The 16,790-nt window shown below is 68.4% G+C and overlaps 1 protein-coding gene across 3 annotated transcripts in view; it reads right to left on the bottom strand.

Moving 5' to 3' along the window:
• The window catches only part of AKT1 (AKT serine/threonine kinase 1), a 65,747-nt gene extending 51,794 nt beyond the window's left edge, over positions 1-13,953 (bottom strand). For 2 of the 3 annotated variants that reach the window (XM_082387611.1, XM_082387612.1), the window contains exons 1-2: positions 13,726-13,951; positions 10,891-11,029 (exon numbers count right to left, since the gene is read on the bottom strand). In XM_082387611.1, coding sequence (XP_082243737.1) covers positions 10,891-10,936 — 46 coding nt within the window. In that variant the 5' untranslated portion in view covers positions 10,937-11,029; positions 13,726-13,951. Of the gene's footprint in view, positions 1-10,890; positions 11,030-13,725 lie in introns of all 3 variants that reach the window. The other variant, XM_082387613.1, reaches the window with a different exon arrangement.
• Between the last annotated feature and the right edge of the window lie 2,837 nt (positions 13,954-16,790).

The raw sequence follows: 16,790 nt of genomic DNA, 5'->3' as shown, positions 1-16,790 counted from the left end.
CCTGGGCCCCCGCATCCCACCCATGGGTCACCCAGGTCCCCAGGAAAGTTTTCCCTGAAGTTCTGCAGCATCAGCCATAAACAGGCGCTCACACTCAAGAATCAGAGCAGATGTCCTCTGTGACGTTCCAGCGACTGCCATTTTTCATACTGACACCCAGAAAAAACGTTTCATTTACATTTTGCCGAGCAAGGAGTTTGAACAACACCGAAGAACTTACTAATTAGGCGCCCGCTTCAGCAGAGGGCCACGGGGCAGCAGGAGGGGAGGGGGCCGGACCTTCCCTACGAGCTGAGCCCCGCACGCGGCCACCTGGAGGGCGGGCAAAGGCCCAGAGCCCTGCGCCTCGGTCTCCCCCGCCCCACCGCCCAGCCCTCACCCGGCACGACCCAGGGCCTCCGGGGGAGGCTGGGCAGTCGGGGCCTCCAGCCACTCCCTTCCTTCCCCAGGGAGCCCAACGCCACTGGCCCAGGGAGGACACGGCAGTCGGCCGGTAACCTGCCCTCACCCCGACAGCACTTAGCGGGGCCTCCACCCAGTTCCGAGCCCCCCAGACCCCTGGGGACGTGGGCTGGGAAGGTGGTGAGGCCACCCTTGGATGCTGCCTCCCCTCCCGGGCCCGGGGACCGCCCCCCAGCCACCGGTCCCACCCAGCCTCCCCGGCGCCCCTTCCTCGCCCGCCCCGGCGCAGGGTGGAGCAGAGCCGGCTCCGGGGGCTGAACACGGCCCAGCCCGCTCCACCCCGGCACCCGCCGCTCGCTCCCACCCGCCTGCGCTCCAGTCTGGAGCTGTCGGCCCTGATGGAGCGCCTCCCATCCCGCCAGCTGCCGCTCCCCGGGACGCTAAGTGCGCGGGGAGAGTGATGAGCGCCTCACCCGTGCAGCCCCGAAAATCCATCTTGATTCACCAACTGCTGCCGGCCCCCACCGTGCCCAGCACGGCGGCCCCCCAGCGCCGCACCCCACGCGGGCAGTCGGCACGTGTGTGCCCGCAGAGGCGTCCGCGCTCGGCAGGACCCGCGCACACCAGCCTGGGCCTCGGACCCCACTGTGGCTGAGGCCCTGGGAGGGGGACCCGCCCCCAGCCACGTGACCCTGCACCTGCCCTCCAGCTTTCACCCCACAAGCCCACCGCCAGGGCTGGGAAGGCTCTGGGATCCAGAACTGGGGGTGGGTGGCGGGAGCGGCACTGGCCAGAAAGAGGCGGAGGGGCAAGCACCCAACGCTGTTGAGCCCGTGGGGAGGGGTCCGGGGGGATGGGCCACAGGCCGGCTGGGCCCCCCGCCAGCCCCCAGACCCAGGGCACTGAAGCGGGGCCAGGCGACAGGAGCCGGGCAACACACGGGTGGAGGCGACAGCCGGCCCCTGGCCCTCAGCAGCCGGCATCCAGACCCCTGGAGGAGGAGCAGGAACGCTGGGCGGGGCCGGGGGGACGGGCCGGGGGGATGGGCCGGGGAGGCCAGGGCCGAGGCTCTGAGACCCACAGACCCCTTTCTTCAGCCTCTGGGACACTCCTGCCCGCAGACGTCCAGCCAGGTGGTCACTTGGGGGCCGCCAGCTGCAACCTGGGCCGTGGCCTGCATCTGAACGAGTTCAGCACGGACAGGACGCCGGTGGGCGGCCGGCCCAGGCCCAGGGACGGGGGTGACACAGGAGGGGCGAGGGGAGGAGGTGGCCACCCTGTGCCTGGCCACGGCTGTGCTCTGTCCTCTCGGCTGTAACACCTGTGGGCCAGCGAGGGGGATAAGGCAGCACAGACACACACGGCCCATGCCAGGAACAGACGAGAAAGCCCAAGTCTGCTCTTCGGATGCCGCTCCCTAAACGGGGTGGGGTGGGGGGGGGGTCCCCTGGTCTCTGGGGCCAGATGCCCGCCCACCACCGGGTGGCCTCCCAGCAGCGGCCACACCAGGGGTCAGCAGGGACCAGCCTGGACCCAGACCCAAATCGGGTCCCCTCGTCCCTGCCACTCCCGCCCAAGCCCAGCCCAGGACTCCAGAAGGGCTCCCACCCACCCCATCCCACCTGAGCGGACGCTTCAGACCGGGGCCCTGGAGCCCCACATCACAGCTGGCCCAGCTCCCCTCCGCGCAGGGCAGGATAGCACCCCGGCCGGGAGACCGGAGCTGGGGCCGGGCACTTGGAGGCACGCGTGGTCTGGTGCCCACCCCCACCTGGAGGGTCCATCCTCAGCCCGCCCGAGGTGGGGGGCTCTCTCAGAAGCCCAGCCCTGGGCCAGGGCGTGGGAGGGGCCCTACGGCACCACACCCACCCCTCCCAGACACTGGCGCCCCACCCGGCCACCAGCGAAGGGGACGCACACCCCCTGAACCCCGAATGCCCAGGCCTGCCCACCTGCCTCCCAGGCTCCAGATGAGGAGGCAACTGCCCTGGGTGGGGTGGGCGTTGGGGGGCGCCCAGGGCAGGGCTTCCCTCCTCCTCCTGCCCCCCTGGGACCCCCAGCCCCCAGCCCCGGCCCCTCGGCGTCCCCGTGTGTCGTCCACCAGGAGGGCCCTTCCACCATCCCAGCTCACTCCCAGGAAGGGGCTGCAGGGCCCCGAGGAAGGGGGATTCCTCGCCAACATCACTCGTCTCCCACAGCCCAAATCACGCTGATGGGGCCACACAGCCAGGATCGGGGACAGGTCGGGTGCCGGCTGACGGCCTGTGCCTCTACACCTCCCAGCCCGGGTCCCAGGCCGCGCTGTGGGTCAGGGCACCCCCGGCAGGAGACCCGGAGGCCAGGACCCGAGCCGCTGGGGGGCCCAGGGGGGCAGCGCGCAGGCTCCCCACACCCCAGGCCTGCCACCCGCGAGTCCTCCCTTGCCAGGCACCTCTGCCCCTCCAAGCCCCCAAGCGCAGGCCGCCGGCTGCCACGCCCTGAGCTCGTGAACGGTCTGAGTCCCCAGCTCCCGGGGAAACTGCTGGATAAACGCTTTGCCGCAGCGGTGGCAGGCGGCGGCTGGCAGGGCGCCAGGCGGCACTGAGCTATTTCTCCACAGCGAAGCGAGCCCCAGCAGGCCGGGGGAGCGGGTGCCAGCTGACGGCGGCCACCACGCGGTCCCCCGCCACCGCCACATCCATCGCTCATGGACAGCTGCCTCACGCCATCACCCCCTCCGGCGCCGCGAGCAAAGCGGGGCGGGCGCGGGCCTGGCTCATCTCGTGTCCCCACGTCCCCGTGTCCCTGTCCCACCGGCAGGACACCAGGCCACGGACAGTCAGCGAAAGCCCGAGAACCGGTGCCAGGGAGGGGGCATGCCGCCTGCTCCTTGCTTCTGGGGACGCCTTTCCGAGGGCAGTGCCCTCGGGGTCCTCACGGGGGCACGAACGGCCAGTGTGGACAAGAGGAGAGGAGAGATGGCCACTCCCGGCCCAGCAGGGGGGGCGACATGTGGAGGACGGGTGTTCCCCCGACACAGCCCCCGAGCCCGGCTGGGCCGTCCCCAGGCTGCCTGGCAGGCCGGGAAGGTGGGGTCATTATGACCAGTCGCTCCCGGGGGAAACCGAGGCCCAAGGGAGAGGGCTCTCAAGGTCACAGAGAGGCAGATGGTGGCCAGAGTCCCAGGTCCGGCTGCCCAGGCGGGGCTCACTCCTTGACACAAACCGAGAACTCTTCGCAGGTCGTTGGTTCTGCCATCAAGCAGGCAGGGGCCCAAGGCCTGAGCCCAATGCACACAGACTCAAGAGGAACGTGGGAGGCGGGGTGGGAGGGAGGGATGCAGTCAGGGAGCACTGCTGTGCCCCCGCCCCCCACCGTCAAGGTGCAGCAGACAGCTCTGGGGGTCTCCCTGCCCCTTCCTGCTGCCCCAGGACGGTGCCGGCTTTCGGGCCTCTCACCAGCTACGACCGACAGCCCCCCTCGCTGCAGCTGCCTGCACATCACCTGGGCCTGGACGTCCCACCCACTTGGCCATCTTCTCCGGAAACCCTCCTCTTTGGGCACCACACATCACCTGCTGCACAGGCCAGAAAAAGGGGCCACCCCTGACCCCAGCCCGCCCCGCCACCCGCCTCCCCCGCGCTCTCCGCCTGATGTGCACCTGGCCGCACTACTGCAGGGTTCAGGGGGGCTGCTTGCAAAGAGCTGGGCTGGGTCCCGGGTTCAGGGCAGCCATAGCCATATCTCTGCCTGCAGGGCTATCTGGGGCCTACATTTTCCAGGGCAGGTAGGCCTGGGGGGGTGGAGCAGGCAGCCCCCAGGCCTGTCAGTCCACCAGCTTCCCCCCATCTGCTGGCCCCTTGGGTCACAGGCCCTGGCAGAGGGGATTCTTGCCTCCACCGGTCCTGGCCCAGGCCCTCAGGCAGCGTCTGCCCAAAGCCACACGGCACTTAAGTTCTAGGTTTCCAGAATGTTTCCCTAGGGACACGCCTCTCACTCCTGTGCTAAGAGCCCAGGACAGACCCAACGAAACCAAGGGAGGTGCCGGGGCTCCCCCGGGCAGGGCGGAGGCAACGAGAGGGAGGGGGTGGGAGTGAACAGACGGCAGCACGGGCTCCAGGGAGAGCAGGTGGGGTGGCAGCAGAGCCCTCCCTGCAGACACAGCTGCAGGAAAGGAGCGCCCCGTGGGCACCGGCCCTGCCCAGACCCCCTCCCTGCAGACACTCAGAGGAGGCAGAGCAAGACCCTGGCATCTAGGTGACCCCCAGCCTCTGTGAGCCAGGGCCCTCCGGGGGGCGAGGGGCTCCAAGCACCAACCCCCCCTCCCCCAGGAAAAAGCACCACCTACACAGGGGAGGGGGCAAGGGAATGAGGGACAGGTCAGGGGGACCCTCCAGAGAAAGGGCCTTCCACCTCCCAGCCGCCCAGCTCTTATTTATTGTTCCCTAACTGGGAGCCACGTCGTGGTGCGACAGCCGTGAGGACAGCAAGGCCTGGCTGGGGACGTGGTGGGGACATGGTGGCAGGCTGCATCCTCCCAGCTGCCAGCCTTGTCACCTCATGTTCCCGGCCACACCCACCCTGGCCCCAGCCCCGACCGAGCTCATCACAGCCCCCAAACTCCAGCTCGCGGTGTACCCCGCCCCCCAGCCCGGGGTGGAGAGCCAGCATGGGGCCCCCACCCCTGCCAGGGACAACCCGCTGATGCCTCTAGGCCGGCGGAACCAGCGGGGGGAGGCTAGGGGTCGGGGGTGGGGGGTCTGTGGTCCTGGGCCTGCTCAGGGATCTGTGAGCCCAAACCCAGTGCCCTGGGGACCCTGCCCCAAGGCCCCCAGGGGTGGCAGAAGAGGCACCAGAGAACCCCCCCATCAATGCCAACATTCCTGAAACACGAGTGTTATCTCAGACGGTTACGGAGCCACGCGCGTGACGCAGGAAGAAAGGCAGCAGGGGCGTGGCCTGGGGGGCGTGGCCGAGGGAGCGCACGCGGCCCTCTGCCAAGCTGCGGGGGGCCAGGTCCGGGCTGGGGGGCCTACCCATGGGGGCGAGTGGGCGGGGGCCCGGGGCACCCACCGCTACAGGTGCAGAGGCGGCAGGCGGCCGCCGGCTCCAGTTACGGGAGGGCCCGCGGGGAGGGCGCTGGCAGCGAGCCTGGCCCGGTGCGCCCCGTCAGAGGGGATGCCAGCCGCGCCCCCGCCCCCACCCTCCCACGGCACTTCTAGGAACTGGCCTGACGCGACCCGGCCCAGGCCCCTCCTGAGGGCCCCCTCCCCTCCACGTATGGGGCGCACACTCAGCTCCCCGGGGCGGCTGGGCTGCCGGCAGAGGCCCCCTGCTCGCCACCACAGGACCAGGAAGCGGACAGGAGCACGGCCCGCTCAGGGCCCCTCAGGCCCGGGGCAGCGGTGACCCCTCATCCCCCAGCGCAAGGACGCCCGAGCTTCCTCTTTCGTTGTTTGTTTTGAAGGGAAAACTCAACCGGCTCACAAAACAGGAAACTTAGTCCCACACAGGCCGGCAGGCCTCGGCCTCAGCCTCGTGCCACCGCCCACGGGCTCAGGGGCACCCCTCCAGGAACGGGCCCCCCCTCCCTGGCACCGTCCTTCGGAGCAGAGGCCCCAGCACCTGCTCCCACCCTTGGGCCGGCCGCCTGCACGCACCTGCCTCAGTGGACCAAGGGGACCCCCCGGAACCAAAGCCGCGGCCGCTGCGGCGAGACCTGAAGGGGACCTGGGCATCCCTCGCCTGAGCCAGGGACGCTGCGGTGCGGGGGGAGGAGGGCCCAGGACAGCCCCACCCTGCAGCCTGCCTCCCCTGACGGTGCCGTGAGCCCCTTGCCCAGGCAGAGCGGCCCGGGCCGTGCCCACAGATGATTCACGCCGACGGGCCCCCAGGCAGGTGTGCTCAGAAGTGGGTTCAACAGGCCCCTGCAGGCCTCGGCCCCTGCTGTCCGCTCAGCAGAGCCGTCGCCCCCTCTAGAGGGGAGCCGGGCTGCACCCCCACGGCCCCGCCCCAAGCGAAGCCCAGGACTGGGGATGGGTGGGAGTCTGTGTCAGCAGGTGGGACTGACTGCCGGCTCCCCAGCTTAGAGCCACCTGAGGGGGCAGGTAAAGCCCAGGGCCGCAGCCGGAAGCAGGACCTGGCCAGGACCGAGGGGGGGGGGTAGGAGGAGCCACCACAGTCCAGAAGCCCGTCCCCCACCAGGACGCCGGGGACCGGCGCAGCGGCGTGGCAAGGGCCCGGAACCGGGGGAGGGTCTGGGCCAGAAATGGGCTGCGTGGGTGTGGGGGGAGGGGCGGCCACAGCCAGGCCTGAGACGCGCCAGGGACCAGCCCCACGGAGCCCCGTGAGCACACGACGCCGCCAGGCCCGCCGCTCCTGGGGTGGGGGGAGTTAAGCCGACGCACAGGCGCTAGCCTCCCACGTGTGCACGCACCGGGCACGCCTCACTTGGGGCCACGTCCAGGCAGGGTCCTGGACGGGGGACCCCGTGCCCACAGGCCAGCTCTCCTCCACCCCGCCCCTCAGCCCCCACTTGCCGGGCTGCGGCGCGGTGGCTGGCCTTCGGGACCCTCCTGGCCAGGCCAGCAGCTGGCCCACGTGAGCCCAGGGGTGCCCGAGGCCGGTGCCCCACCCCCACCCAGACCCTCAGCCCCTTCCTTCACCCCGTGGCCAGCACCTCGCTGCCCTCCTCCCTCCTCCCGGTCCACGTGGCCCAGCTGGCCCGTCCGTGGGTTGGAGACACCCAGGAGGACGCCCACAGACCCTGCCCACTCCACGGGCTCCGAGAGCGGGACCCGCGGGTGGGGCTCTGCTGGAGCAGCTCTCCGCGGGGTTGGGCTGCAGCCGAGGTGGTGCACAGCCCGGCGGGCACCAGGGCAAGTGGGCAGGGACAACGGGGCCCTGGGGACACGTCCCAAAGCAGCTGCACGGACTCAGGCCCGTGGCCTTGCACACCGCACACAGCCTAAAGACAAAACTGGAGGCCGCAGGACAAGTCCAGCCAGACCTGCATCCTGAAGGACACGGTTTTTAACTGTCAACCTTCAAAAATCAGGAGAGCGCACGTAACAGACCAAACCTTCGGAAAGGTGACTTTCTGAGCCACACCGAGCCCACCGGCCCCCAGCACCAGCGGCTGGAGCTGAGCGGCAGCTGCCCACTGCTCGGGCTGTCCACCCGTAGCTTGGGGTGTCTGCCCATCACTCGGGATGCCTGCCTGTCACTCAGAACGTCCCGCTTTACTCAGGAAGTCTGCCCACCCCTGGGGACACCCACCCATAGCTCGGGACGTCCATCCGTCTCGCAGGACATCTGCGCACGGTCCCTGCGGCCCCACCCGGCTCAGCCCTCCTCCTCACCGCCTTCTGAGCCTTGAGCAGCTGGACCCCACTCTCCTGGGGACAGCCGGGGACACCGGGGCCCGGAGGGCCTGCCTGGGTGCTGCAGGGCAGGGCAGGGCTGGGACTTGAGCTGTGGCGTCAGCCGCCAGGCCAGGCTCTCCTCTGCCCCCTCGGCTGCTCTGGCCCAGAGCACACGCATCAGGACACCAGGGCCGCAGCCCCGGGCCCTCCCCCGAGATGGGAGCCCGTGTCCCTGAGGGGCGGGAGAAGGAGCTGGGGGCCGGGGGTCTGTCCTGCCCTGACCCTGGCCAACGGGCCGTTGGGTCAACTCTCAACACCCACTCAGCTCCAGAGGTCCCTTCGCCCCTCACGTGCAGGCCCTGGGCTGGACGCAGGGCAGACACAGCACGGTGGGCAATGCAGGCCCTCATCCCACAGCAGCCCCCCAACCTACGTAACAAGAAGCAGCAGCGTGGGGGGCCTCAGGGGTCTGCGAGGAGCTGGAGGACAGTCGGAGCTCCCCCAACCCCACTGGGGATCAGACCCCCGGCGGGGGGAGGGGGCAGGGAGGCGGTGGCACCTCACGCCAGTGCTGCAGGAGCCCTCCGCCCGCTCCCAGCCCAGGGACCCCCCAACTCTACCCAGAGCCACCCCACAGGAGGCCTGGCTCCCTCTTCCAGCCAGTCCTGAGAGGCGGGGGCAGGGCCGGGGGGGTGGGCGTGACGCTGCAGGTGAGGGAGGGGCTCTGGGAGCGGAGCACACACACACAGCATCTTCCAACCGCCCACCCTCCTGCCCGTGACGCGGGGCTCGGCCTGCACGTCCGCCCGCCCACGACCAAGGCCAGGACGCTATCCCCACCCAGGAAAGGTACGCGAGCCCCCCCCCCCCGGCCCAGTCGCGGGAAACGGCACCGCCGCGTACCTCCAGCCCCAAATCAGGGTCCTCCTCGATCCCCCAACACCTAACCCAAACCCACCCATTCCCACCCTCAGCCACATGACCCCTGCTCCTTTCACCCAGTCACCCCAAAGTCCAGCACACAGGAAGAGCCCACGTTTGTGGGCAAAAACAGATCCGTAAAAGACGGACCGAGAGACGGACAAAAGGACGGAGAGAACAAGACAGAAGTGGGGGCAGTGGGATGAGCCCACGGGGTCACTGGGAACGGGGAGCGGAGCGCGGGGGGGGGCTCGAGGGCAGGCAGTGGAGGTGGGACCTGGCACGACCCCTCCCGGGCTACAAGAGGGCCTGGGCCACATCGCCGCCCCACACGCTGCCTGGGTTGGCACGTGGGCTGGAGAAAGGAGCAGAGGCACGTGGGCGCGTAGGACCCTCTGTCCCGGCCTGAGTCTGGCTGCACTCTGCCCCAGGGCCTACCTCACCAGGCCCTTGCCCACCACCGCGCCCACTGTACCCATGGGGAAACCAAGGCCCAAGGAGTCAACAGACTTGCCCTTGGAGAAGGACACAGTGATGGGGCAGCCGAATCAGGTCAAAACCCAGCTCCCTGGATGCCCCGCTGGACCCGACACCCCGTGCCCCCAGCGCGCACACCCTGAGTGGCACTCTAAAATTCACCCAGCATGAGAGGGGCACTCCCCCCCGAGCCTGGCTGGCCAGTGGATGCCCCAGTAACTGGGACAGGAGCCCTGGCAGCCCTGAGGCCTAGGCATCTCCTAGGTCAGTCCTTAATCGAACAGTCAGTTACCAAACATTTGCCAAGGATTAAGAGGTACCGGTCCCCGTGTGTTCTTGTGCTGCCACCAGGCACAGAGGGGAGGGTGGGGACCAGGGTCAGAGAGGGCATCCTTGACACCGAAGAGGGCTATGAGGTGAGGCAGACAGAGTAGGACCTGATGGGGAGCGGGGGTGGGAGGCTCCAGGCACAAGAAGTGGTACTCCTGGGGGTCAGGAAGGGGTAAACATTGGGGGAGGGGATCCAGAAGGCCGGTGGGTGCAGGAAACCTTGGAGGGGCTCGCCACGGACCACAGGCCCCTGCGGCCACCTCACCTCCGTCTTGAGGCCCAGTGCACTGTTCTCCCTGCAGCCGCCTAAGTGAGCTCTAAAAACACACAGCTGACCGCATCCTTGATCCCCTGCTTTGTGCCCTCTGCAGCCCCTTGAGGTCTCATCTCCATCACTCCTGTGCTGCCCACCGCAGCTCCTGCAGCTTCCCAGGCTGCTCTGCTGGGAGGCTCCTATGCATCCCACAAAACCCAGTCTCGTGACACCCACTTTTGCCGTGCCTCCCGGTGAGCTCCACCTGTGTCTGAGGTTCCCCCTCCCAACAGCCTGTGGGATCCCGCGGTGGAGACAGGGACACCCTCACCAGAGGGTGTGCATGAAGAGTGGCGTGGCTAGTGGCTAGCTAGCGTGGGATCGCCAGAGCTTTGGGAGGAACGGGTCTGGAGGAAGAGCAAGCTGGGGGAGCAGGTGGTGACTGGCCAATCCCCGCCCTGGAGCAGGAGGGAGTGACTTACCCAGCCACCTGGACAGGAGGACTGTCCAGCCCCTCACCACCGGCCGCTAAGCAACAGAGGGCGGTGGGGCAGGCAGGGCCGGAAGGCGAGGGGCCCAGGCCCAAGCTCCCGTCCCACCAGCTCCTCACCGAGCCCCTCCCCGGGCACAGGGCCACGTGAGTGAGCAGAGGGGAGGCTGAGGGGGCTCCAGGCCAGCCAGCTCGGCAGCTCCAGCGTAAACCCGCCCCGAGCCGGGCCACTGGGTGGCACGGAGCCCCCTCCCGCCTACAGCCAGGCCCGAGGCCGGCACCGGGCCAGGCCAGGCAGCCCTGCCCTGCCCTCAGGAGCCCTCGGGCAGCGCCCCGGGCCGCTAGTGCGCCAGGCCTTGGACCGGCCCCAGTGTCCTCACTGCCTTCCAGGAAAGCGGGTGGCTCTTCCCGCCCACGGCCCCAGCCAGGCAGCCACTCCACGGGCTGCACGCCGGCCCAGGGCACACGTCCCCACCCGGGAGGTCCCGCGAGGCCATGCCCTCCAGGCCACGGGGACATTGGGCCCCAAAGCGCACCCGGGCTGGTCCAGGAGGGTCCAGGAGCCCAGGGAGGCCTCACTCGCCTGGCAGCCACGGCCCAGGCCGGCCCTGGCCACTGAGGAGCCGCAGGCCCACTTGGGACCCTCACCCCCGGCCGGCCCCGTGGGCACTGACCTCGTTTGTGCAGCCAGCCCTCCTTCACGATGGCCACGTCGTTCATGGTGCCGGGGCTCCCGCGGGCCTGCGTGGCCCCGACCTCGCTCACACGCCTCTAGCAGGGTCCTCCCAGAGCCCAGCGGGCTGTCAACAGCCTCTGGAAGAAGCAGAGGGAAGTGTGAGGCTGTGTTGGGCTTGGGGACACTCCTCGGACCCCGAGGTGAGCCCAGGAGGCCCGTAGCGCCTGGGGTCTCAGCCCGGGTGCGCCTTCCCACGCGACCTGTCCCCTCTTAGCATCTAGAGCCCCCGCTGGCCCCTGCTCTGCCTTCCCGCCACGGCACCTGGTACAAAGTCACTCACACTGCTCCCTGGGCCCAGGCCTCCCCTCCCCCTGGGCTTCAAGCCCCTGCCACCACCCCTCCTGGACCCCCAAGCCCTCAGAGCTCACTGCCCCCCTTACTGACCCATTCCCACCTCCCCTGACCTTTGTACAAATCACTCCTGCCCCCAAAAGGCCCTCCTGGTATATCCCAGCCTCCCTAACCTGCCGGCCCAGCGGAGGCCACCTCTTCCAGGCAGCCCCTCTGACTGCTTCAGCCCACACCACTCAGTCTCCCCAATGCCCTGGTGAGGGTGCCCAGTTCTCCCTGTCCATGGTGTTCCTGCCCAGAGGCTGGGGTTCCCAGGCAGAACCCAGAGCTCCTCTTCCCTGCCCCAGACTGGGAAAGGAGAGAAATTCAAACGCGAAGAAGGCAGGGCCAGGAGTGCAGGCGACTGGTGCAAATGAGAGCCCGGAGCACTCCAGGGTGACATGAAAACCCCCTACACACACCCATCCCAGAGAAACGCCAAACCCCTCCTAAACCACAGCGCCCCCGCCGGTCTGAATCTGGTTCATTCATTCGGCCAATATGTACCAGGCATCTCTGGTTTTGCCAGGCTCAGCGCTGGGCACTGGGGACAAAGAGAGGTTCAGACGAGTCCTGTCTGTAAGGAGCACCCAGTCCAGGGTGGTTACAGACCCATAATTACAGCTTTCAGGAGGCAACAAATGGAGGGGGGGGGGGGGGGACTGTGCAAACTCAGAGGCACTGGCACCCGCCCTTTGGAGGCCCACCAGCAGCCTTCTCTTGAGCAGACACTTTGGCCATTGATCCTGTGTGGCCCACCCCATTGCTCCCCTGCTGGATGAACTCCTAGGCATCCCTCAAAACCCCATTCTCACATCACCAGTTCTGGGCATCCTGGGAAAGAGCACTCTCCCCATGAGCAGTCCTCTGCTACCCTTCCAGTTGGGCACTCAGGAGGGCAGGCCAGGAAAGACTCCTCTCGGGGACACCCAGGCCGGACAGAGACCCTGAGTACCTCCAACATGGGTCTTCCTATAGCCACCTAGACACTCTCCCACAGCCCACCTTGCTGGCCTCCTGAGGCAGGGGCTAAGCACCCAGAGAAGGCCGCTTTGCACTGACTGTCTTGGGCTAAATTTGGAAGGACAGGAAGACCCACTCACTGCCTTGGGTCTGGGACAGGGAAGACGCTCCTTGCCCAACACACTCAGCAAGCCCACAGGCAGGGATGGCAAGTAAGACTGGAGGAGGTACCACCAAGGACAGGGCTCTGAGCCCCACCTGGCAGGCACAGGGGGCTCTGGTGACACTTGAGTAGGCGTGGCCTGGAGGCAGAGGGCTGGACTCAAAGACCTCTGGATGTGCTCCTACCCCCACTGGGGCCTGAGCAGGGCCTGGTGCTGACAGAGTCAGACAGCTGCCGATGGCCCCGTGTGTAAAAATATATCTGCACATACACAGGGTGGTGTGCATGTGCACAGAAACACACACACCAAGCCAGGGCCAGGGCTGCCTCTGGGCACAGCGTGGGCAGCACGGATGGGACCTCTGCTTCCCGCTGCTTCTGTCCTGTGAGTGACTTCCCCACAAAGGTGAATTACTGCTATTATTACTTAAGTCACAACCTTAAAAAAAATAATAATAATTTGTGCTCTGAAGGGCCCCCTCCCCCTGCGTCCAAAACACTGGTTTATGAACTGGATGCTCAGCTGGGGGGCAGGGAACCCAGCCCCACAAGTGTACCCCACCCTTCACCTGGACCAGAGCTCACAGCAGTTAGGGGTGGCCTGAGCAAGGTGGGAGGGGGCCAGGAGTGAATGTGGGGGGCCCTCTGGCCACAGAGCACAGGCCCAGGGCCCCAACTCTGTCTACCACGACAATACTCGGGAACCAATCCCACCCACCAAGCTCACCAGCTGCCCCGGGCCTCTGGGATGGGTGGCCAGCACCTCCAGAAGCCACCCAGCTCAGGAACAAGTCTCAGGGCCCAAGAGGGCTGTAGTCCTTTGTGGGAGGGCCTGGGCACCCAGCCACCACGGACAACTTTTTGTCTACGGGAAAATGAGGTCCCTTCCAAGGGCCCACCCACAAACTTCAACGAGGGCCGGGGCGACCCTTTTCCTCGGCCCCCTGAGCACCTACTGTACGCCGGGGCCCCCCTGGCCGGGCGCCCGGGCAGCCCCCGGCCGCAACGGTGCCCCGGCCCCCCGCGCGCGGCCGCAGCCCTCCGCTCCGGCCCGGGCCTCGCCCGGCGGAGCCGCTTCCCCAAGGTCATGCGGGAGGCCGGGGCCAGAGGCACGCACCCCCAGCGCCGGCGCGGCCCGCGCCCTCCCCGCCCAGGCCGCGCTCGGCCACTTCCTGCTCCCGCTCCTCCATTCCAGCCGCGCGCGGCCCTGGCCCCGGCCCCGGCCCCGGCGGCCGCGAACAAAGCGGCCGGGCCGCAGGGAGGAAATCCGGGCCCCGGCGGCGGGCGGCGGCGGGCGGCGGGCGGGCGGGGACTCACCGGGCGCCGCGTCCGGCGCGAGCGCGGGCCTAGCCGGGCCGCGGCCTCCGGCGCCCGCCGCTCCGCATCCCCGCGGGCCGGCCGGCCGGGGCCGGGCTGGAGGCCGCGGCGGGCGCTGCTCGGGCGGGCCTCGCGCGCCGCCGGACCCGGAGCTCGTGCGCGGCCGCCGGCTGGCTCCTCCGGGCTGCGCTGGCTGCGCTGCTGCGCTGGGCCGGCCGCCCGCCCGCCGCGCTCGGTCCCGCCGGCCCGCCCTCTCTCCGCCCCGCGCCCGCCCCGCCCGGCCGCCCGCCCACATCCGCCTCCGCCGCTCGGGGCGCCCCCACCGCGGGCCGAGCGAGGGCGCGGCGCCGGGAGCGGGAGCGCGCAGCGGGCGGCCCTCGGGGCCGGGGACCGCTGCGCTCCGCCGCGGGGCTTGTCCCCAGGCCACGTCCTCTCTGGCCTCGGTTTCCCAGTTTGTCCGGTGAGCCCGCACTTCTCGGCCCAGTTCTGCCCCGACCCTGTTAAAGGGGCCGGTCTGGGACGAATCCTGGGCTTCTGCCTCCATCGGGTGGGGGTGGGGTTGGGGTGTAGGTTAGTGTGACTTTTAGAATGTGCCCCAAGTGGGTAGTTCAAGCTCGGGAGCTGGGGGCTCCAGGGGCCGGGATGGTCCTAAAAGACCCAATCCAAGGACCCTGCCTAGTGCAGGTCCCCTGGGGGTCGTGCAGGAGGCTGGCTGGAAGGTGGGCGATCCGTCATCTGTCTGTGTGCTGAAGGCCTACTGTGGGTCTGGCCCTGGAGTGACCGGCAGTGCGAGCCCTGCTCCCTGGTTGGGGTCTTCCGGGCGCTCCCCTTCCCCAGAAGGATAATACTGACACCTGGCAGCTACAAAAGTGGACGGGGACTTCATGTGGTGACAGAGGGAGAAGAGGGCCACAGGGGCCAGTGGAGGGGCCTCCAACTGGCACCGCTTCGTCCAGCACACCTGGCCTGGAGTGACCGCCCCGAGTCGGGCACAGACACCCGAGGGGGTGCTGGAGGGGGCAGACTCCAGAGAAGAGCTGTCACCGCTGAGGCAGCCCAGGATCCTCCCTAATGTCTGACTGGGCCCCAGGCGATCACAGCCCACTGGGGGACAGCTAAGGGGCCAGCAGGACACTGCAGACAACTCCCCACCCTGACCCCTCCCTGGGCCCTGTTGATCGCAGGTTTCTCCAACAGCTGCCCCTCCCCCCAACCCCGAGGCCTCCAAGTTGATGGTAAGCCTTCTGTAAAAGGAAGACTTGTGGGCTACCGTTCTGGGGTTGGTATGTATTTGGGGGGAGGAGGACATTTTTGTTCCTCGTCCAGGGTCAGAGTTCAGCCTGGGGGGTATAGACACTTCATCTGGGTCAGAGGTAGAAGCAGCTGAGCACCCAGGACAGCGTCTGCAGCTGACACTGGGGCTCCGTCCCTTCCCCTGGGGCTCTGTCCCTTCCCCTGGGGCTGACCGAGAGAAGGACGCTCCTGAGGGAAGGCCTGCCTCCCCTGCTCAGGGGGACACTCCCTCCTCCGGGAGAGGACACCCAGTTCTGGGCCTCTCCCCTTGGCACCCCGCCCTCCCACCCCAGCCAGCTGTGTGGGCTCTGAATGTGCACCCCCAGGCCCCGCCTCCAGGGGCCAGGGGAGAGGCCCGACTGGCCCCCGCCGCTGGGGCACCTGGCCATCGCTCACCCCCTTCTGGGACCATCCCACCCACCCACCATTCTCCCAGGAGGGGTTTCCGCACCCACCCCCCATCCTGCGCTGGCAATGCTGAGGAGAAGGCAGAGGAGGCCCGGTGGCCTCGAGGGCCACTGGGGGCCCGGGAGGGCGCCCTCTCGTGGATAGTGTGGCGACTCCCCAGGCTGTCCTCGGGCCTGCTGGCCATTTGAAGACAGCATCTTGGCCAGAGGTGTCATCACGGTGGTCCAAAAGATGGCCAGGCTTTCCTCACCGGCCAAGCTCCAGGCTTCCTCACCGCTGGCCCATCTCCAGGAGGCCTCCCTGCCTGGTGCGCCCACCAAGGGCCCGTGACCTGCGGTGAGCCCCACACCCCATTCCGTGCAGCGCCTACGTGAGCCTGCCCTATGGCTGGGGCATCTCTTCGGGCAGGGCCAGCGCCCTCCTCTGGCCTCCGGAGGGAAAGCAGAGTCCCTCTCTAGAACACCTCCTGCCTGCCCCCCCAGACAGAATGTCAAGGAGAGGACCCAGACCCACCGGCCACCCTGGCTGAGGCTCAGGCCGCGGAGGAGTCCCTTAGACAGATGTTTGCAACAAAAACTGCTGCACCGGCCCCTGGGGAGGAAGGCCACCTGCCCCCTCCTAAAGCACAGGGTCCTCCGGCCCTGTCACCTTCCGCAGCTGCCGGCCATCGGGCAGGACTCAGGGGCCGGAGCCCCGGGCTGCCTAGTCTCGGCGGCAGCTGCAGGGCGGGGCCTCCAGGCAGCTCCCGGGCCAGATGGCCGCCTGGCTGGCTGCGTTCAGGGAAGCTCTGCCCCCACCACTGCGACAGCCTCCTGTCATCCTTGTACCTGAGACCGTACCAGGCCAAACAGGGGATCTGGGGGCCGAGGGGCTGCTAGCTGCCGAGTGCCATCTCGGGGCTGCCTGGGACGGCCCCTCCTGGGCCTTAAAGAAGACTTAACTCCAGGAAGACTTAAGACCTTCCGACCAGAAAAATGCAGGGTCGTCTCTCCCCCATCCCCTCCTCCCAGTGAGGTTTCTCCTCCTTTAGCCATCCCTACCCAGCACAACCCCAGCCTCTTGCTGGCAGCGTCCCCTGCCGCTGCTTCGATCCCTCTCCATGCCCCACAACCTCTGTCAGGGCCCCAAGGAGCCCTCTGTCCCACCAGCCAGGCAGGGCAGGCCAGGACACTCTGCCTGCCCCAGGGCCTCACTCCTAGCCTGCCTGGGGAGCTGTGCGCCAGGGCTGGGCAGGTGGGCACCACGGAGCAGTCGGGATTAGGTTGGTGGCACCCGTGGACATCCCGCACAGATGCCTCTGCCCTGCTTTCACTCAAGAGACACAACTGTACCCGCACTTTGTGCCACGCCAACTTCTTAGCAGC

The sequence above is a fragment of the Balaenoptera borealis genome (assembly GCF_965194805.1).
Source record: "Balaenoptera borealis genome assembly, chromosome: 3".
Lineage (NCBI taxonomy): Eukaryota > Metazoa > Chordata > Mammalia > Artiodactyla > Balaenopteridae > Balaenoptera > Balaenoptera borealis.
This window is presented reverse-complemented; position numbering and strand designations above follow the sequence as displayed.